General features: G+C 42.8%; 1 protein-coding gene across 7 annotated transcripts in view; it reads right to left on the minus strand.

The window, feature by feature from the left end:
• ITGB1 (integrin subunit beta 1) overlaps nucleotides 1–19,443 on the minus strand; it is a 53,849-nt gene extending 34,406 nt beyond the window's left edge. The window contains exons 1-6 of one of the 7 annotated variants that reach the window (XM_075587733.1): nucleotides 19,273–19,443; nucleotides 10,386–10,536; nucleotides 3,086–3,155; nucleotides 1,017–1,102; nucleotides 345–567; nucleotides 82–252 (exon numbers count right to left, since the gene is read on the minus strand). In XM_075587733.1, the coding sequence (XP_075443848.1) occupies nucleotides 82–252; nucleotides 345–567; nucleotides 1,017–1,102; nucleotides 3,086–3,155; nucleotides 10,386–10,391 (556 nt within the window). In that variant the 5' untranslated portion in view covers nucleotides 10,392–10,536; nucleotides 19,273–19,443. Of the gene's footprint in view, nucleotides 1–81; nucleotides 253–344; nucleotides 568–1,016; nucleotides 1,103–3,085; nucleotides 3,156–10,385; nucleotides 10,537–16,894; nucleotides 16,972–18,990; nucleotides 19,122–19,152 lie in introns of those variants that run through there. The other 6 variants (XM_075587732.1, XM_075587734.1, XM_075587731.1 and 3 more) reach the window with 6 other exon arrangements.
• Nucleotides 19,444–20,262: the final 819 nt, after the last annotated feature.

Below are 20,262 nucleotides of genomic sequence, written 5' to 3' on the forward strand. Positions count from 1 at the left end.
CTTATTCATACAGCAAAGAGACAGATGCACATATACTAAACGCAACTTCTATAAAAGGGAGGATTTATGGCCAGATCTTACCTATCCTGAAATCTGAAGTAATTTTCTTCATCTCTCTCATTAGAGCAGTACCAAGGCTTTTTACATTTTCCAAATCATCCTTCATAGAATAAGACAGGTCCATAAGATAATACAGATCAATGGGGTAATCTTCAGCTCTCTTGAACTTCAAAGGAAAGGTCTGTGGTTCACCTGATAAAATAAAAAAAAAGTTAGAAGCCTGCTATAATAAACCGTTTTAGGAACATTAAAATCAATAATGCAGCCGCCTACAGGTGACATACCTGATCGCAATTTCAGTATCAATTGCTGAGGCTGGATCTGGGTAATGTCTTCAGGTCTCAACTTATCTGCAGTCCCCTTGCTCCTATTTGTTACATTCTTATTTTTGCTTACTTCTTGACTACCCCTGGGGTTTTCAATCTCATTTTCAGGGCAGCCCTTACTTTTAAGCGCACTCAAATCATCACAACGTGCAGATGTTGGCTCACCTTCTTGAAGAAAGTCCTAAAATAAAAATATATTATTAGCACCAAGTAGACATGCATGTGTTAGTGAGCCCTTTCATAAGATTAAAAAGCATTTTTCAGCGCTAAGTACAACCTAATTCCCAAGATACTTACAGGGGAAGCTAGTACATTGCAGACCACCTCTGGGGAAACAAATGGTGTTTAATTTCCCCACATCCTGTAGGCCAATAGAAAGCTGCAACATTTTATTGGCCCTGCATGACACGGAATTTAAATACCCAGAAAGTACCATGGCTACCTTCCTTGGCAAGTATGTCTGGGTAAATCACAACGGCCATCTTCCATCTGCAAAGTTACCATGTCCTACTCAACCAACAACCTCAGGAAAGGAAAAGCATTGCCCCACCTAAAGATTACCAAGTAGACATCTCCAGAATGCAACGTGTCTTTTTTGTATCTCAATCACAATTTAAAATCTAGACTTACCAATTTGGTGCACCAACCACAGTTTGACCCAGCTTGTATACATTCTCCACATGATTTGGCATTTGCTTTTAAACATTCCGTCCCACCTATTTTGAGAAACAAAACAATCAACAATTTATGTTATGCAGTCTACATAGAATTCTACCTCATCTTGCTTTTATACTTCGATGGTTTTAGAGTTTTTGCAACAATACAAAATAAGAATGAAGTACTGTATATGTATTTTACATGCAACGTGCATGCTTTTTTAAAGTCCAGATATACCGTTTTATTTTTAAACTTAAAATTTTTAAGCTTCAAATAACCACAATATACAAAAAAACACCAACTAAAAAACACCTAATGATGTGGGTAAATATATAATGGGTTAGTCTACAGAACATTAAAAAAAAAGTACTCAGGAGCCTATTCTTTAAACTGCAAGAAAGACTTTTCCATGTGAAAAATATATCTGCACATGAATGTATCTCCTTGTATTGATTAAATGATTCTAGCATGTCTAAACCATGAGGAAATTCCATTTTAGGTCACATGGTTCTGACAGCAAATCCATTCCGCAAGCAAATTGTGCTTGCAATTTAAGAAGTCCTGCAAATTAGGTTGTCACACGCTCTATATCAGCGGTGCGCAAACTTTTCACCCTGCAGCAAATGACGCCGTGGGGTCATGTGACATCACGTTGCCATGGAGACGTGACGTGAGCCCTGCAGCAGCATTTGATGCCGGGTTGCCATGGTGACACGTTGCTGGAAGCCAAGGTAAGTGACGTTACAGAGGCCTTGCACGATCCCCGGCATTTAATTAAAATGCCTTCAGGAAAGCGTGAGGCCTCTAACAGCCGCGCCCAGACCACAAAATCTCCCACTTTGCACAACCCTGCTCTATAGGACTATTCCTTGACACAGGACGTTGAGCTTGTGACATTGGGGGTCTCATTCGCCCTTTTTTGGTATGTGCAAGTTTGTATTTCTATTTTACATTATTGCTTTGATTGTAAAAGTAAAAAAAAACAAGTTAATTTTTAAACAATGCAAAATAGAAATGAAAAAATAAAAAAAAAGTAGACAAACCGGGCAGAGCAGCTGAATGAGACCCCACCATTACGTTTGCTTTAAAAAATAAAATAATTTTCAAAAGCAAAAAAAAAAAAAAAAGTTAATTTTCAAATTTACGTGCATTTCTTATTTGCTAATTTATTTTGATTTAGCAAATGATTGCAATATAAAAAAAAATCTTGCAAAATTAGGGTCACATGCTGAGACAATGTTGCATTTTGGATCTCCCTTCCAAAGGCAAGTGAGACTCCGAGAAGGCGATGGTGTACATTATATTCATCTCCCTCTCCTTACATACCACGAAACCTACTCAACTGGAAGTGGGAATCAAATTGGTGAAATAGTTGCATATGTAATGTATACTTCTGCATATATATTTGTCTTTAAACATCTCACCACAAGCTAAATAGGTGAACTGTTTCCACGATATGTAAGAGACTCACCTCTGAAAGCCACAACACACATAGCTGGAGAGGCAAGAGACATTTAACATGCAAACTGCATGCAAAGAAGGTTTTTTTTTTACCAATATTTTGATAGAGATCAGTCTTAAAAATCGTGACTTTACATAATTTCCGTTATGGTATAAACTGCATTCTGCGTTCAAGTGCATATGCATGGCAAAGCTCCCTGTTTAATTATTAGGCCCTATAGTTAGAAGAAACATGTTGACTTCTATGATCTTTTAGGCCAGGTTTCTCAAGCCATGGTGCTTTTACTCCAAGATCCACTACAGGCAGAGACATTTTCTATTACTTCTAGCACATATCAGAATTGAAGTCTGACTCTTAGTATGTCATCACAATCACCAATTCAACACAGTCTTACACAAAAATGTTCCACTAACAGATATTTACATTTTCCCTGTGCTTTAAAATCCAACTTTTTCCAGAAATGCAAACCCAAGTTACCTCAAGATAGATTTATGCAGATGTTAAAAACTGTACTTAAGAAAATGGGAAGGAATCCCTTTTTTCTGGGAAGAACATAGAAAAAATACAGGCAAGGACTTACTTTGCTGAGCGTTCGTGTGCCAAAGGGAGCAAATAAACAGTCCCAGAATGAAAATTACTTTGGGCTCCATCTGAAAAAAAAAACCCCCAAAAAACAGGTTTACCATTTGCGATAAATGATTATTTCAATGGTAGAAAGCTTGTAATTGTAACATAAGATAAAAAGTAGTACAATGACCTAGATTCGTATAAAGCGTTTGAAAATTGATTACACCATTTGACTATAATTAACAGAAATTGGTTTTAATGTTTATGGGAGAACACAGAATGGGGTCAAAAGCAAAGACATTTATAAACTATTAACTATGCCCAGGACATACTTGAAAACGAGAGGTAAGTCAATGTATTACTTCCTGGTAAAATATTTTATAAATAAAAATAAACCCATCCACTATAAAACAAATATACCTGATCTCAAAATATTGAGAATATATACTGCGCAAATCTTCTCTGATCGATCACAAGAGATCGGATCGATCTGCATTTTAGCTAATCACGTCCATGTGCAGATTGTATTGATGCACATATTAAATGGATTTTTTTTTTTAAACTTTAACTATAGCTAGTGTTGTCCGCTTGACCTGGCCACCCTCAGGATACAAAGTCTGTGGGCCCTATTAGGGGCTCAGCTGACCACAGTCCTCATTTGCACCTTCCAAGACTCAGGGTCTGTAATCTCTTCCGGAACCTCTGGGACCCTTAGTTTCTTATGTCTCGATTTTCAGAGTCCTCTTGCCTTTCTGCTATCTCCATAACCTGGTTGCGCAAACGCTCAAAGTTCTGGTTGGATTTGTTACGAGCTAGGATGGCTTAGTCAAGTTCTTTTCTATAGATATAGATATTGGTTATTTTGGGGGTTCAATATGAGCTTATAGGGTTCCTGTATGTTTAGCTCTCTTCTCTACCCAGCTTTAGGACTTGACTGCTGCTGATGCGCATGTGCAAGAACGGGTGCGCAGCCAAGGATCAGTAAAGGGAGCAACCAGGGCTGTGCACGAGCCATGGGGAGTGGGGAGTCATCTGCTGACACTGACAGCTCACGTCATTTCCCAAGCTGAGATGGACGCCGCGCTGTTGCCCTGCGAGGAAAGGGTGAGGCGTGCTGAGTCCGGAGTGGGAATCCTTTCAATGCCATATGTTATCGCCGTTTGTGAGTGAGCACTCTTTTAACCTAATTTTCTTCATTAAATGTTTTGCACTATATCCTTCTTTATGTTTTGAGGCACATCTAAGAAGCAGTGTGGGAACCTTCTTCCAATGAACTGCAGTTTATGCAAGTGTCTTTTTGTTCAATAAGACTCATCACCAGGCTGTGCATTAAATCAATTCTAACCACTCCTTTTTTTCTGTGGTTTGTTTTATTCTTTTCCCTACATGTTTTGTGGACTACGACTACAACCACGTGCCAGAGGACTCCTTTTTTCTTTTGATTGATTCTGTGTGGAGGACTTTGAATCACCTCTATTGACTGGCAGCTAATCACTTGTCAGTGTGCAGATAGTATTGAAGCATATATTGAATGGAAATAAAATATATATACCGTATTTCTTCGATTGTAAGACGCCTTCGATTGTAAGACGCACCATCGATTTGGCCCTTACAATCGAGGAAAATTACTTTTTCACTCTCCATGTTTCAGGAGAGGTCCCATGTCAGCGGAGGATGAAGCGGGCGGCGGCAGCAGGAGAGGTCCCACGTCTGCAGATGTTTGAAGATGGGCAGCGGGTGTGTGTGCAGCAGCAGGACAGGTCAAAAATCGGCAGGTGAATGAAGATAAGAAGATGGCAGGCGGATGTGCGGTGGGGGCAGCAGGAGATCATAATAGCAGGAGAGCTGAGCAGGAGCAGAGCGGCATAGGGGGAATGGCTTGGGAGGTGCACACTGTAACCGAAAATCAGACACCGGTCAACTTCCGGTGTTAGTGTGCACCTCCCAAGCTGTTCCCCTATGCCGCTCTGCTCCTGCTATTATGATCTATTAGCCGCCTTCACCACCGCACGCCCGCTGTCTTCTTATCTTCATTCACCTGCAGACTTGGGACCTGTCCTGCCGCCGCCACCGGACTCCCGCCTGCTGTCCATCTTCAACCATCTGCAGACGTGGGACCTCTCCTGAAACATGTTGTTAAGTGAAAAGAGGGGGTTAGTACTGTAGACACTTTTTTTAATACATCGATTCTAAGACGCACCCCGATTTCAGCCATGTGAAAATCGAAAAAAAGGTGCGTCTTAGAATTGAGGAAATAGGGTATATATATATTATTAACAGCAGCTTGAACTGCAGCTTTAAGATGGATCTTAAAAGGTGAATAGAGGAAGGTGCTAGTCGGATATTATGGGGAAGGGCATTCCAGAGGTTTGGGGCAGTCAATGCATTTCAATTCTGCAGAGTTCAGCACCAAAACGATTAGGTGAAGAAAAATGTACTGAATTAAAAATAGTTTCCCAGCGCACCACTGGGCAGTTTTTAGAAAATCATGACAGCCACAGTAAGTCTTAAAGAAAATATGCAAATGTTGCTTCTAATTAAAAATACAAAAAAAACCCCAGCACCTTTAAGTGTGGGTATTACATCACCGTGCTCAACTTTATTGTATACGTTAAAATTAACCAGGACAATCCCTAATCAAACAGGGCACCATTTTTGGTAATGCTGAAAGTAGATGTGTAGCAGGTCCATAATAAATTATATAAACATGTCTTCTAAATCTCCAATACACTGACTAACAGCGTGGAACAATAACATTCATATGCAAACATATCTTTCAGAAGAGAGTAGAGGCTTGGGCAGCGATTCAAACACTACACAATGTTTCCATATATGGGCTGGCCACTGCCTCCCCTGCACAGACTCGTCTGGGCCAGCTCATTTTACATTGATTACTCAGTTTCCTCTGGCATTGATATTTGTGTTGTAACCGTCATCGTGCCGGAGAGGTCCTCCACTCATTCACATAGGCCACATCTGTACAAAGTTTCATTTAAAACAAACTAAAAATGTTGAAGCAGAACATATAATCTAATATCTAACTTGGTTACTTAGGCTGCGTCCACGCTGCCGATGAGCGCGCTTGTGCTTGGCACGCTCACTTTAATGCAATCTAATAAGCATGGCCACGCTGACGCTTCGTGCGCTCGGCAATGCTCAGCGCTTGGGGCGACATGGAAACTTGATTTCCAAGCGAACAGAAGGGTTACATGACCCAAAATTATGTCACGATAGTTCCTTCAATAACACGCCCCGGTCCAGCCAATTACACCCCCCTTAAATGCCACCCTGTGCAAATTGCAGAAGGACAGCCAAGCGCTCATGCATGGAGAGTTGGTGACATCACCGCTTTCAAACATGAGCGTGCTCAGCGACAGCGGGGCCGCAGCCTTAGAAATTCAGTGTGATCTATTTTTATATGTTGAAGTTCAGCTTAATTAACCGGTTTCTGTGACAAAACGGAAGAAAATCTAAGGCCGCGTCCATAGTGGAAAGTGCTAGCTTCCGCGCTTCCTCCTCCTCCAGGCGTCACGATTCAAATACAAACTTGTTTGCATTGCGAAGCGCCGCTCTCCATGTAGCGCATGTGCTCGCACTATGCGCATATGCATTGGCGTCCTAGTGTAGCTCGCACGTATCCTGACTTATGGACAAAGCCTAAGACACCATGAAATGTCAGTGCTGGCACAATTTAACTAAACTGCTGGCTGAAGGAGTCTATAATCACTGCTCTCCAGTAAAACAGTTAAGCACTTTTGCTGCCATAATGACCAGCAGGAAATGCTGGCAGTAAAGGAGTTAGATTGCAGTGCATCCAGCACTTTGCAGCTTTATAACGTTTTTGGATGGGCATGTGATTTGAACAGAAAAAACAATAAAATTGTGCTTTTAGCCAGCATCAAATATAAACTGCATGACAAAAACAAAATGCCTATTCAAACGGCACAAAGCATTGCAAAACATCCAAAAAATTAGAGATTTCATTTTTTACATTTCACACAGGGCAGGCACACACTAAAAAAAAGTTTACAATAGTAACTGAGCAAAGGGAGTGAGACCAAGGCCTCGGGCATGAAGCGCTGACCCGTGCTGAGGTGCGCTTACGCTCGGCAGTGAGCCCCTGTAGCCGCAATGAGAGTGGCTTTAGCAGGGGCTCGCGCACGTTTCCGTAGGCGTGCAGAAGTGTAGCCGACATTTCAATTTTAGTTTCACGCTCACGGGAGCGCAGGGCCGGTCACGTGAGCGGTTCGCCCAATGAGGGCAAACCAGCTCTATAACGTCACAGGCCCCCCCCACGGCGTGCGAACTAAGGCCAGGGAAAGCACCACTTTCCCTCAGCGTGCCTCCGCACGGCTGCAGTCTCTATGGACTCAGCCAAAGGTAGGAGGGTGCCCATTAACCTATATACTTTTAAAATCAGTTTTTTCCAACTCTAGTCCTCAAGGACCCCCAACATTCCAGGTATTTTTTTTATTATTATTTCAATCTTTATTGGTTTTTGCAGGGTTTAACAATTTTCTTAATCACATTACTTTGGTCATCAAATTTTCACAGTGAAGTATGTCTCACATTGTTCAGAAAACTTATACTGGACGAGGAATACATTACTTTTTGTACTTCGACATTCTTGCATATGGAGGGGATCCTACTTATTTTTTATTTGGTATTGTGCCATTGCCAACCATTTTTTAACTCCCTTTAAGAAATTTAGAAAGGACAGAAACAGGTTAGAGATGGAAGAGGAGAAAGGGGAAGGAGGGGTAAGGAAGGGTGGGTACAACAGTCCAGGTTTCAAGGATATCCCTGCTTGAGCACAGGTGGTTTGGTCAAAACAATTGAGCCACCGGTGCTTATGTGAGCATATTATTAAAACTTGGCTTGTTAGGGGTACTTGAGGACTGGAGTTCAGAACCATTGTTGTAAATAGATTAACCAATACTTAATGTAGTAAGATACACCTGGCAAAGCTGCAAATTGAAATATGTTAACTATATTGGAACGGTTTAAATTAGCATATTTATCAATGGACACCCTCCTAATTTGACATCTCTCTCCAGCAAAAGCACTAGTCCTGGATCTGGGTGTGATGTATTTTAATGCTGTGTTATCTTAGAAGCAAATCCATGCTGTTTTTGTCTTCATTTTTTAATACAGGTTTGAAGCAGGGGTCTCCGGAGCTGAACCTCATTCATTTCAGCTCTGGGGACCATCTGCTTCCTGAGAGACCTACCGGTGTGTCTCCTACAGCTTTCTGTAGTTTTCAGCTTCCTCATCACATGGATCAATAGGAAGCCACACCTGATGACATCACAGCTTTCTATTGGCCCACAGTGCCCGGCAGCTTTGAAATACAAACATATATAGTGAACCCCAGAGTGGCTACCGGCAGCCCTTACAGAAGCAAGTACCTCTCGGAAGCAGGAAGTCTCCGGAGCTGAACCCCATTCATTTCAGTTACACAGACCCCCTGCTTCAATTCTGTATTAAAATGAAAAAGAGAAAAAACAGCTTGGATTGTCTCTTTAAATTAACTTGACGTGAACACTATGCTGATAAGCTGAAGTACAGAATTTTTTTTGCATGATTACTTTAGTGAATAAGCTGTTAACGCAAGGAAAATAACAACCATTCCAGTTTTAGGTCATCCCTATTTGCTGATTTAACAGAGCTTAGCATACATATTTCATTTAAGTTAAAAAGTATTCAAAAGCAAGTTACTTTCGCAACACCTATTCTCTTCTAGACCCTCTACAATCTGGCTTCGCACTGCTCACTCGACTGAAACAGACCTCACTAAAATAAATAATGACCTCCATGCTGCCAAAGAGGTCAATACACTCTGCTCATATTACTCAACCTCTGCAGCATTTGACACTGTGGACCACCCTCTATTTTACATTCTCCATACTCTTGGTATTCGTAACAAAGCTCTATCCTGGATCTCCTCTTACCTCTCCCATCGTACTTTCAGTGTATCTTCTGCCAACACCTCCTCTATCGATCTCTCTGTGGGGGTACCCCATGGCTCGGTCCTGGGACCTCTTCTCTTTTCCCTGTATACACTTTCTCTAGGTGACCTAATGACATCTCTTGGGTCTAAATATCACCTCTATGCTGACGACACACAAATTTACTTTTCAACCCCTGACCTTACACCTGCTGCACAGATCAAAGTTTCTGAATGTCTCTGCGATATCATCCTGGATGGCCCTCCACCGACAAACTCAACATGGCTAAAACAGAGCTCCTCATACTTCCTCCCAAACCTGACCCTACTACCTCCTTCCACATTTATGTTGGAAGTATCATCATTCACCCAGTAGCCCAAGCACACTGCCTAGGGTTCACACACTACTCATCTCACATTCAAAACGCATCTAAAATCTGTCGCTTTTTCCTCCGCAATGTTACAAAGATACACCCTTTCCTCTGTTGCTTGACTGTTAAAACTCTGACCCAGGCCATCATTCTCTCCAGTCTCGATTACTGCAACCTCCTGCTGTCCGGCCTTCCTGTCTCTCACCTGTCTCCCCTACAATCTATCCTAAACGCTGCTGCCAGAATCACTCTGCTCTTTCCTAAATCTGACTCGGCGTCTCCCCTACTTAAATCACTCTCCTGGCTTCCTATAAAATCCCGCATACCGCACTCAATTCTCCTCCTCACTGCGCTTATAGTACCTGCGACGTCGCAGCAAAACAAATGTATTGCTGCCGTCGCGTGCGCTTATAGTTAGTGCGACGCAAATTTCTGAAGCCGTTCAAATTTGATTTTTCAGAGGCTGTCGCCACATGTGACAGTCTGAACCAAAGACCTGGTCCTCAGCGACGTCGCCAGAAAGCGAATTACAACTTTCGCTAGCGGTGACACCCAAATCCGTTGCGTCGCGCACACTATAAGCGCGGCCTTAAACCTCTCACTAACTGCCCCACACCTCTGGAATGCCCTTCTCTTCAATACACAACTAGTACCCTCTCTATCCACCTTTAAGATCCACCTTAAAACACACCTGCTTTACGAAGCATATGAGTAGTTCCGTGGCAAACACTATTCGCCCGATACATAAAGCTTGGACCCTTGCAGACGCACTTACCAGTATGTCCCTTTACTGTATCTGTATGTTCCTCCTACCAATTAGATTGTAAGCTCTTCAGAGCAGGGACTCCTTTTCCTAAATGTTACTTTTATGTCTGAAGCACTTTTTCCCATGATCTGTTACTTGTATTATTTGTTATTTATATGATTGTCACGTATATTACTACTGTGAAGCACTATGTACATTAATGGCTCTATATAAATAAAGACATACATACCTGCATGTACAACAGTTTACAGTAATCTCACAAAGGCCGAAGTAAAGATCACAACTCTCCAAAACATTAAAAATTACGGGTAGCTCTCCAGAGGATAGCGATAACTTTGAGAAATATAATGATGTTGTGGTGCATGAGAACAGGGAGGAACCTCAAAAAAAACAAAAAAAAAAACTTTACAAATACAGGTATATACAAAGGGTTCTCAGCACACAATCTCAAAAAGATTCAGATTACATTGCATCACTAGGTGCTACATTTCTTTGATCGAGTCTCCAGATATTCCTTGCAGTTCTCTCTTAGGCCGAGTCCATACAAGGACAGGCCGTGCTGAGGCGTGCGGACGCTCAGCGCTGAGCCCCTGCATCCTCAATGAGGATGCCTTGAGAGGGGGTTCGCGCGAGCGTCCGCAGGCGTGCGGAGGCTTTGTTGTTTTCAGCCGAGCGCCAAGCTGTTTTTCAGCGCGCTGTCGGCTGAAAACCTCCAATGAGAGTGGGGCTGCGTCAACGTCACGTCGGTGCGTCGCGGGCGATTGGCCCAGCGACGTCACTGCCCCGCCTCCCTCAGTCTCCCCCCACCTCCGATCGCGGACGCTGGCTCGCCTGTATGTGCGTGGAATCGCACAGCTTCTGCAGGCGAGCCTCAGCGTCCGTGCGGTTCAGCCCGGCTCCCCCCCTCTATGCGCCGGGCCTTAGGCCGAGCTCACACTGCCTGCTACCTGCTTCCATGCACGCCTCAGCCGCGCGCTCCTGCAGCCCAGCGATCTGTGATCATCCCCAGCAGACGCGGGCGAGCAGGTGGGGGGGGGGGGGCGAGCGGGGGCGCAGAGTGGCTTTGTGTGTGTGCGAGCTGAGGGGGGCCGCCTCACAATTATGCAATTCTCCAGGAGCCAATGGGCTATTAAAACATTGAAAGACACCCAAAATACTCCCTAATATCTACATGTATTTTTTTTTAACATTGACAACCAGGTATGCAGCATTTCAGGTTTATACTTCGCTGAATACATAAATTCACTGTTTAAAAATGCCCTAAATATGCTTTGTATGACCTGTGGCTGTGTGATCCCACGTCCCCAATGCCAAGTCTCTGGTCAATTTCAGCAGCCAATCAATGTAAACGTCTGGACATTGATTGGCTGCTGAAATTGATGTCACGCTGCTGCAGCCGGAGATCAGTTTCAAAAGACACCCGCGACTGTAGTAGCGTCGACGCCGTACTTTGCAGCCAATGGTAGTTTCAATCCTGAACACTACCATTGGCTGCCAGGAGTCTGTCACGAACGCGCACATATAAACGCACGCACATCGTGTAGCGCGGTGTGTGAGCGGGCCCTTAAAAACGTTTATCACAAGTTTATGTACTTAACATATCTCAACATTTATGCTAGATTTAGATAAGATTTTTGGACGGAGGTACATAAGGGAAGTACCACAGACTCAAAAGGTCTGTGGGAACGGGCATGAAGGGGCGGAAACGTTGCTCCCCTTGTTTATGTTACCTCATCTTTTGCACGGTCTTATTTTTTCCTTGTATGTTCTCCAATCCCCTTTTTGTTTCTCCTCCTTCCACTCTCCCTCAATATTTTTTACACTGTTTAGCTCTGTTTTGTGAGACATACTCTCCATGCCCCTATTGGGGGCATTTGTGTATTGCATCAATTTTCAATATATTCTTTAAATTCCAATTGACAATTGTCTGAACCTTTTGTATATATCTCTCAAACATTGGATTACTATGGATACATTAAAAAAGTTAAAAATACTATTCTATTTTCTTTTTTTATGGTGTCAATCATCACTCCCTACACTACACTCAGCCGCCACTGCCTTACTGGGACCTTAATGTGCAGTCTTACTTAACCTTAGTGCCAAGTAAAATCCTAGGATCAAAATACCAAGGTTGAAAAATATAAAATGAAACCAATGAATTACATAAGATTAATTACTTTAAAAAAATAAAGAAAAACTACTGGGTCTAAGGAATAAGGGTGTCACTATTTTAAGAATAAACTTTGGATATGGTAAAAAGGTTTAACTACAGATGATTTGATAAATTCAACTTGGTGAGTGAGGAAAATTCTGACAATCAAACATTTTGGTTCTGTGATGCGTAATCATGCATAAATCAGACAGTTCCAGCTTTGGACAAATATAATTTCATTATAATAGGGGATGAAGGAAGACAATGAAATACCAAATCATAAAACATTTCATAACAAAAAGTATTAAAGTCTTAAAGAAAATGTCATAAATGAAATGCTAAATGTTACTTTTACAATAAAGTAACTAAAAAGTATGCAACCTTTCTCTTCTACCACATTAACAACCGCTCACTCCCCCTAATGTTCTAGAACGCCGTCTCGTAATTGGGAAAATAAGTGAGGTATAAAAGAAACTGTATGAAGGGCGGTAGTGAGATGGAAGGGGTTACAATATAGAAAGGATCAACCCTTTCACTTCCAGAGGAAACTGCAATGGCAGTAAGTGTTTGAGGAATTCAAGAAAAGACAATGGTGTGGAAGACATCAAGTCATAATATCAAGTCATAATAAAGGAGACGGGTTACAAGAAGAATTGAGGCTGGGATCTAGACAGGAAAATGTTCGAGGTAAGGAAGAGGGAAGAGTTCAGATATGAGGAAAGGGTTCGGAGACTTAAAGATTGAGAGAAGATAGAAGTTTTAAGGTGACCAAGAGTTACAGCTCCCAGGAGGAGACATGGAGGGAGAATGGCTGTGACTGGATTTTGGTATGGCTCTAAAGTTGCTAAATATGGAACGATTTCATTGTGCTGCAGACACCCTCCCCCCTCCTCCCTATCTTCCGGCCATGCTGCCACAGACAGAAGCAAGCGCAGGCAGCTTTCAAAGAAACGTCGTCCATGCTAGCTAGCCCAGCAGCAGGCAGACTAATAATGTTCTAATAAATAGTGTTTCATAACAGCATTACTACCATGCCAGAATGCTGCCAAACTATTCTGGGCTGTATATTTTCAGTTTAACGCATAAATTAATTATAAGTTAAGATAGACAAATTATTATGTAAAGTACTAGAATAAAATAAGTAATGTCTGACATGATTGATGGTTTAATTGGATCCGAGATATATACAAAAACATGTTAATAAATGTAAAAGTAATTTACATTTGTAAATGTGAAGCATCAGAAAGTAGCAATGAAATTACAGATTGAATACCTGCTTTGGACCTATCCTGAAAGTGAGCTCAATGTGATGCCCTTTTAAAGCAGATTAACATTACTTTTTTGTCAGCTGTATTGATTACAAGGGTCCGAAATCTGAAGTGTATCCTGGGCCAAAAATGGACCAAATGGCAATGACATGTCCAATGTAAAAAAAAAAAAAAAAAGGCCACATTTTAAAATTAAATCCTTTTGTGGTAGAAAATTCACATTGCAAATTATGCAGTCACTGAATCTCAATAAATAATTGCTATGAAAACTGTAATACCTTGGTTAGATTATTTTATGAATTTGTATCCGTATAAATCAGGGTGTTACTACCATTAAATGTAATAAGTTAGACATTCTGCTCACTGACTGTGAAAATAGTTAACATGACATACCAAATTACTGCTTTCCTTAACTGAAACCAAAATATATATTGCTTGCCAATCAGAACCTTTAAATAAAAACATGTGCATTTAATTTGTGAGGAGCTCCCATCTTAGTACCAACACCCTTAAAACAAGCTGCAAGTAAGCAAACTCTCTAGAGAAGTAATCAGTAACTGCACAACAGAACAACTCCAGAATGACTGACCATTGCCTATATGGAACGGGTTAATAGAGGACTTCCTGTAAGGAAAAAAAATTGATCAGAGCAGGTGGTCTCCTAATTTGATTTCAACAAGGGCATATCACCTTCAAAAAGAAATGCAAGCACTATCACTTCAAATACAGCCTCCAATAATAAAAAATAAAATATAAGACAAAAAAAGCTCCAATGCTACAACCAATAATTATATACCAAATTATAAAGTTAAATACTGGTCTTTTCATAAATAATGGTAATTTAGTCAAATTCATTGGCCAAAGTATTTGTAAGCCTGTAACCACGGAAAGGCAAACCCTTTATACAGGTCCTAAACACTATCTGCAAAGGATCTTTATCTCTCTCTGACGGAAGGTCTTAATACACTGGTCATTCAGAGGTGCATCATAAAACCTGACATTTTATTTTTTTACATGTATACATGACATGAGCTACACAAAACTAGTCTAAAATAAAACTGGAGATATTCCTAGTTTATTTGCAGGCTTTATCATGGACTTCTACTTCCCTTGGAACACAAAGCTGGCATCATTCAGTAGTGTTGTATTAAAGAGGCAATCTAAGCAGTTTTCTTTCCATTCAAATTTTTTTTAGTACATGGTGGAAGGAGAGGGTCTCCTAAACACCATTGATTTCAGAGATACTTACCTCCGTATTGGGTGCCAATAGCCACTCCAAGGTTCACATAATGGCTGATTTTCAAAACCCCCAGGCTCTGCAAGCCAATAGGAAGCTGTGACGTCATTATATTTGGCTTCATATTGGCTCATGTGACCGGGGGGGGGGGGTTTTAAAAGGCAGACAACTGCAGAGTCATACTGGCACCCCCTTTGCTGGCAAGCATCTCTGGAAGCATGGAGCCCCCAGGGATGAAATTAATTGTGTTCAGCTCCAGAAACCCCTGCTTCAATCCTGTATTTAATTTTTTTTTTTTTTTTTTTTTTTTTTTTTACAAACAACCTGCTTGGATTGCTCCATTAAAACAGTGATGAAAAAAAAAATGTTTTTTTTTTTTTAAAAGGGAGGGAACAGATGTGGTCTGTTCCAGGAAAAAGATGTCAGAAGGAGTGGCAATGAATCTCAAAGTAATTTAAGCTCAGATATTTTAACTTCAATTTTAAAAATATTAAAAAAAAATTACTTCTTGAACCCCTTTCAGTGCAGAGCCTTTTAGCATATGCAGTCATGTGATCACTTCAGCAGCGATCACAACCACCACCAGCTGACAAACTGCAGAAAGAAAAGGGGGCTGTTTTGATTGGGACGACCACTCCATCAGCCCCTGGAAAACTAGCATTTTCCCATGACGCACTGCATAAGTTAAAAGAGCATAAACACCTAGGATCCATTAAGCATCTTATTGCCATTAGTTCAAATACCAAGTAGGATGGCACCTTCAATAACTTCTCCTCCAAAACGTATTGTCAGTCACTTCAAAATTACTTAGTCTTTAAAATGACACGAATACACGAACACTACTTTTCTATGGTAAACAAAAGCTTTGGATGCTTTTTAAGTTAGTATCTTTTGGTGGCAAGACGCAATACTCAAAACTAAATAACCTGTTCGGTGCGAGGGAGGGGGTTTGGCAGCTTAAAGGTCCCGGCACTTTCGCAATATATGATCGTGCCAGGAAATATAAGTGAAGGGAGATCTACTTACGTTTCGATTGGACTGACCACTATCAAAAAAAACCACACCGAGAAAAATACCCTTTAGTCATATCAGGTACATCATAAGGGCACTGAAAAGATTAATGACGTTTTTGTTTCAATGTTTTCCATTTGTGTAATATACATAACTGTACCCCCATCGTACTGCAGCGCAAAATATGCTGGCGTGGTTACAAATAAATGATAATCAATGGTTTGCATAGTAATTATGAAAGTACAGGCAGGCCCCACTAATGGCGGGTTCTGTTCTATGGCCCGCCGGAAGGCGGTACTGACGATTTTTGGCAGCCCGCATTCTGCGCAGACACGGCGGCCCCTTTCTCGTTACCGCCGTATGAGCGGAACGCCGAAAAGCAGGGTGTCACTGTAATATAATAAAACTCAGAAAAGGGAACCACCAATATTTAACAGGATACAAATGGGTGCTACTTTAGCCCTTTAGGTGCCCCATGATGTAACTACTACATCATGGATTCTGGCAGCCGTGGTCCTCATATAGCCCAGTAACAACGTAAAAAATATGCTTGTTCTCTTAAGGGAGTTTGTGTTTTCCACTCTTAGGCCGAGTCCATGGTCAGCGCTTAGGCGCTGACCCGTGCTGACGCTTGTCAGTGAGACCCTTCAGCCGCAATAAGAGCGGCTTTAGCAAGGGCTCACGCATGCTTCCGCAGGTGTGCGGAGGCGTAGCACGTAAACATTTTTTCGTTTCGGCGCTCACGGGAGCGCAGGGCCGGTCACGTGGCGTCACTGGCCCGCCCCGCGACACGCTCCCAGACGGCGTGCGAACTAAGGCCAGGGAAAGTCACCATGGACTCAGCCTTATGGAACTCATGACATGATCTGAAGTGATGGCAGATGACTCCTCTTCTGTTTTTTTTATTAATCACCAATGGCCCTGCATCCCCTCTGGCACTCAAATGGTTAAAGGAGCCGTTTCTCCCAGAATAGTTTTTTTATGTAAACATGTATAGGAAGCATGGGGTTTCCAGAATTGAACTGTGATACCTTCAGACCTAGGAACCCCCTGCTTCCTGAGATACTTACCGGAGAAAATATTGCCAGTACTTCCTTGAGGTTTAAATCCCCTGCGTCACATGGACCAATAGGAAGATGCACCTTCCCATGCAAGTATCTCAGGGTGCATGCAGGTAGTTGTCAGATCTGAAATGAATGCTGTTTAGCTCAAGAGACCCCCAGCGCCCTGCCCTAAACATGTAAGAGAAAAGGGGAGAGAAAAAACACACGAGGAACTGCACTTTTAAGGGTGATTAAATCTAAGAAATTACACATTCTCCCCAAAATCTGGCCTACTACTTGGGAATGTCTGAAAAAATAAAACAGGTAGCAGAATGAAATGTAATTAAAGCAGGTGGTCTCAAACGTGAATCATCTTGAACGAACTATGACATGTTTCAGGGACGACTACCTATATTTGGTGACCGCTGATAGTTCAGGTATACAGTTTGAGAACCAGATTTAAGAATTGTCTTCTGATCGCTACAAAGATAAGCCTCAGAAATTAGACCATTTCAAATATCAATGTTTTGTATAATACAGATTTTTAAGTCTGAACACCAAACATAAAACAAAATATTCATCACATACAGCTGTCCCATAGGGACCCAATTAATGATGCAGCAAATCAAAACCTGCAATTTACAAAGTTACGTTCTAAAGCAGTCATGAAGATTTGCCACGGTGGCCATGTTAACTCTTAAAATAGATCTAATCTATATGACCCCAAACAGAACCTACAAAATGCCCCAATGAAATGCATGCGCAGTAAAACAGAAATATATATATTTTTAAACACTTTGTTCTGTATGTCATCACACAGTCAGTCACATTGAATACTCCACATCTCAGTGATATACAAATACATAAACCAATAAAAAAAACTAAGCGAGCAAAATAAGATTAAAGTATGGATATTTAATAACCAGGGCAGCCACTAAAGGTTTTTATTTATTTATATTTATATATATATATATATATATATAAAATGTTTTAAAGCAGTTAAAAAAGTGGTAGCTGGAGATTTGTTGACGAGGCTCTTTGCGTCACGTGGCTCTTGTACCAAAAGAAAGCAGAAAAACACACCTCGAGGGGAGAAAAAAAAAATATATATAATCTTCAAGCAAGTGTGAACAGATCAGTCTGAGAAGCCAGAGCCTCGGCAGACTTCCAAGAGTCACAAACAAGAAGCCATATGAAAAACTGCACTTCCAGCAGGAAGACTAAAAGGAGGACCTGTGGCATTGTGGGCTACAATGCAAAATGCCCATGGTTTATTAATATGACTACAGAGATGCCAATGTCTGACAATCTGCAGCCTTGAGAATTCAGCAGCCCCCAGGGAAGACGAACTCGTCCGCAAAGTACTGGATAGATATCACATCTTTGTATTGCTAAAAAGAAAAATACAACAACATTCCCGCAAAAAACAAGTCTATGGGAACCGCATCCTCAAGAGGGAGAGATCAGATCATATCTTGTCAAAATGTAGTCAGGCCCTGCCAGCAACAAGTCAAGGTAGTTGAGTCTGCAGCAATGTGGGCGCTTTGTGTACTGATCAGTTAAAAATAAACACTGCTCAGGGCCCAAGGAAGCTGGCCGGAGTATACCCCTCCCACAACACATTCCTGCAGGGAGCCTCCCTGTGGAGACACCCTGTGTGCATCAACTCTCTCGCTGTGCGCCGCAACAAAGCACCTACACAAACTATTCGTTGCAACTCGGCCGGCTACAAAACAAAGTCAGGAACCGCCAGGCTCTCAGAAACCGGGGATATGGTCCGGGCCCAGCAGGGTGGGTCCTATGCAGGGGGAAGGGAGGTGAAGCTGCGCGGAAAAGCCGATGGCGCCCTGTAGCTCGGGGAGGTTTACGCTGGGAGGGAGGGGGTCGACATCTGCTTTAAGCTTAGGTCCCTCAACGTGATTAAAAACTAAAATGCTCCCGGTCATCTACCATCTTCAAGCAGTCGTATGCAAGTGGCACACAACTCACCATGAACCCCTTCTCTTGCGAATGTGCATACGGCATGATACCGCTTCAAGTACTTAGCGAAGTTAACTCATATATACACACACACATACATATATACAGTATATACACACACACATACATACAGCGATACACACCCTGAGGCTGCTATGGGGTACGTGGGTCGCTGAACCAAGGGTGACTGAGAAAGGGTGGGGACCAGCAGCCTCCGTTACAGCGGTTACCATGCAGCCTCCGTCCACTCTTCGGTACAAGACCCCCTCCCCCTCCTTCCATGACCGGGAATAATATTCGCTCACCTCCGGCATGACGCCCTCACAGTCGCGGCGTCGGAGCAGCTCTCTGTGTGTGTATGTGTGTGTGTGTGTGTGTACAACCACCCGAACGGAGGGGGAGGGTGCCGCGTCTCTACTTTCTACCTGAAGAAGCCGAATCCCCCGTGTATCGTGATTAGAAAAGGGAGCACAGGAGGAGGGGGCGGCCTCCGTCCCTGACACCAGCCGGTCACCGAGGAGAGAGCGCGCTGCTAACGGTCTCCGAGTAGAATGCCGTGACGCATCACTGAACCCGCCCCTTCTCTAACCGCTGCGCGAAGCGTCCAGCGCCGCAGGAAACGAATTCCAACTTCGTGACGTCACTCCGTGGGTGGATCGGGGCTGGGAGTTCACGTGTGTCTGCGCTGAGGGTGCAGGGTGATGCATGGGATAGGGGGGCAGGGCCGAGAAACGACCTCCAGGCTCCAGCTGCGACTCTCTTTCGTCAGTTACAGTAACCCATGGCCAGTGGGGAGTGCATGTGCCTACATCATGGGGAGTGGATGTACCTACATCATGGGCAGTGGGGAGTGGATGTACCTACATCATGGGCAGTGGGGAGTGGATGTGCCTACATCATGGGGAGTGGGTGTACCTACATCATGGGCAGTGGGGAGTGGATGTACCTACATCATGGGCAGTGGGGAGTGGATGTACCTACATCATGGGCAGTGGGGAGTGGATGTACCTACATCATGGGCAGTAGGGGGTGGATGTACCTACATCATGGGCAGTGGGGAGTGGATGTGCCTACATCATGGGGAGTGGGTGTGCCTACATCATGGGCAGTGGGGAGTGGATGTGTCTACATCATGGGCAGTGGGGAGTGGGTGTGCCTACATCATGGGCAGTGGGGAGTGGGTGTGCCTACATCGTGGGGAGTGGGTGTGCCTACATCATGGGGAGTGGGTGTGCCTACATCATGGGCAGTGGGGAGTGGATGTGCCTACATTATGGGCAGTGGGGAGTGGATGTGCCTACATCATGGGCAGTGGGTAGTGGATGTGATGTAAATAATAATGGCTTCAACGGAGAGGACCCTTAGTAGGAAATCATTAAACTTGAGTAGTAACCTGATTGTTATAATAAAACAAT

This window comes from Ascaphus truei, chromosome 2, assembly GCF_040206685.1.
Source record: "Ascaphus truei isolate aAscTru1 chromosome 2, aAscTru1.hap1, whole genome shotgun sequence".
In the NCBI taxonomy this organism is placed as follows: Eukaryota; Metazoa; Chordata; class Amphibia; order Anura; family Ascaphidae; genus Ascaphus; species Ascaphus truei.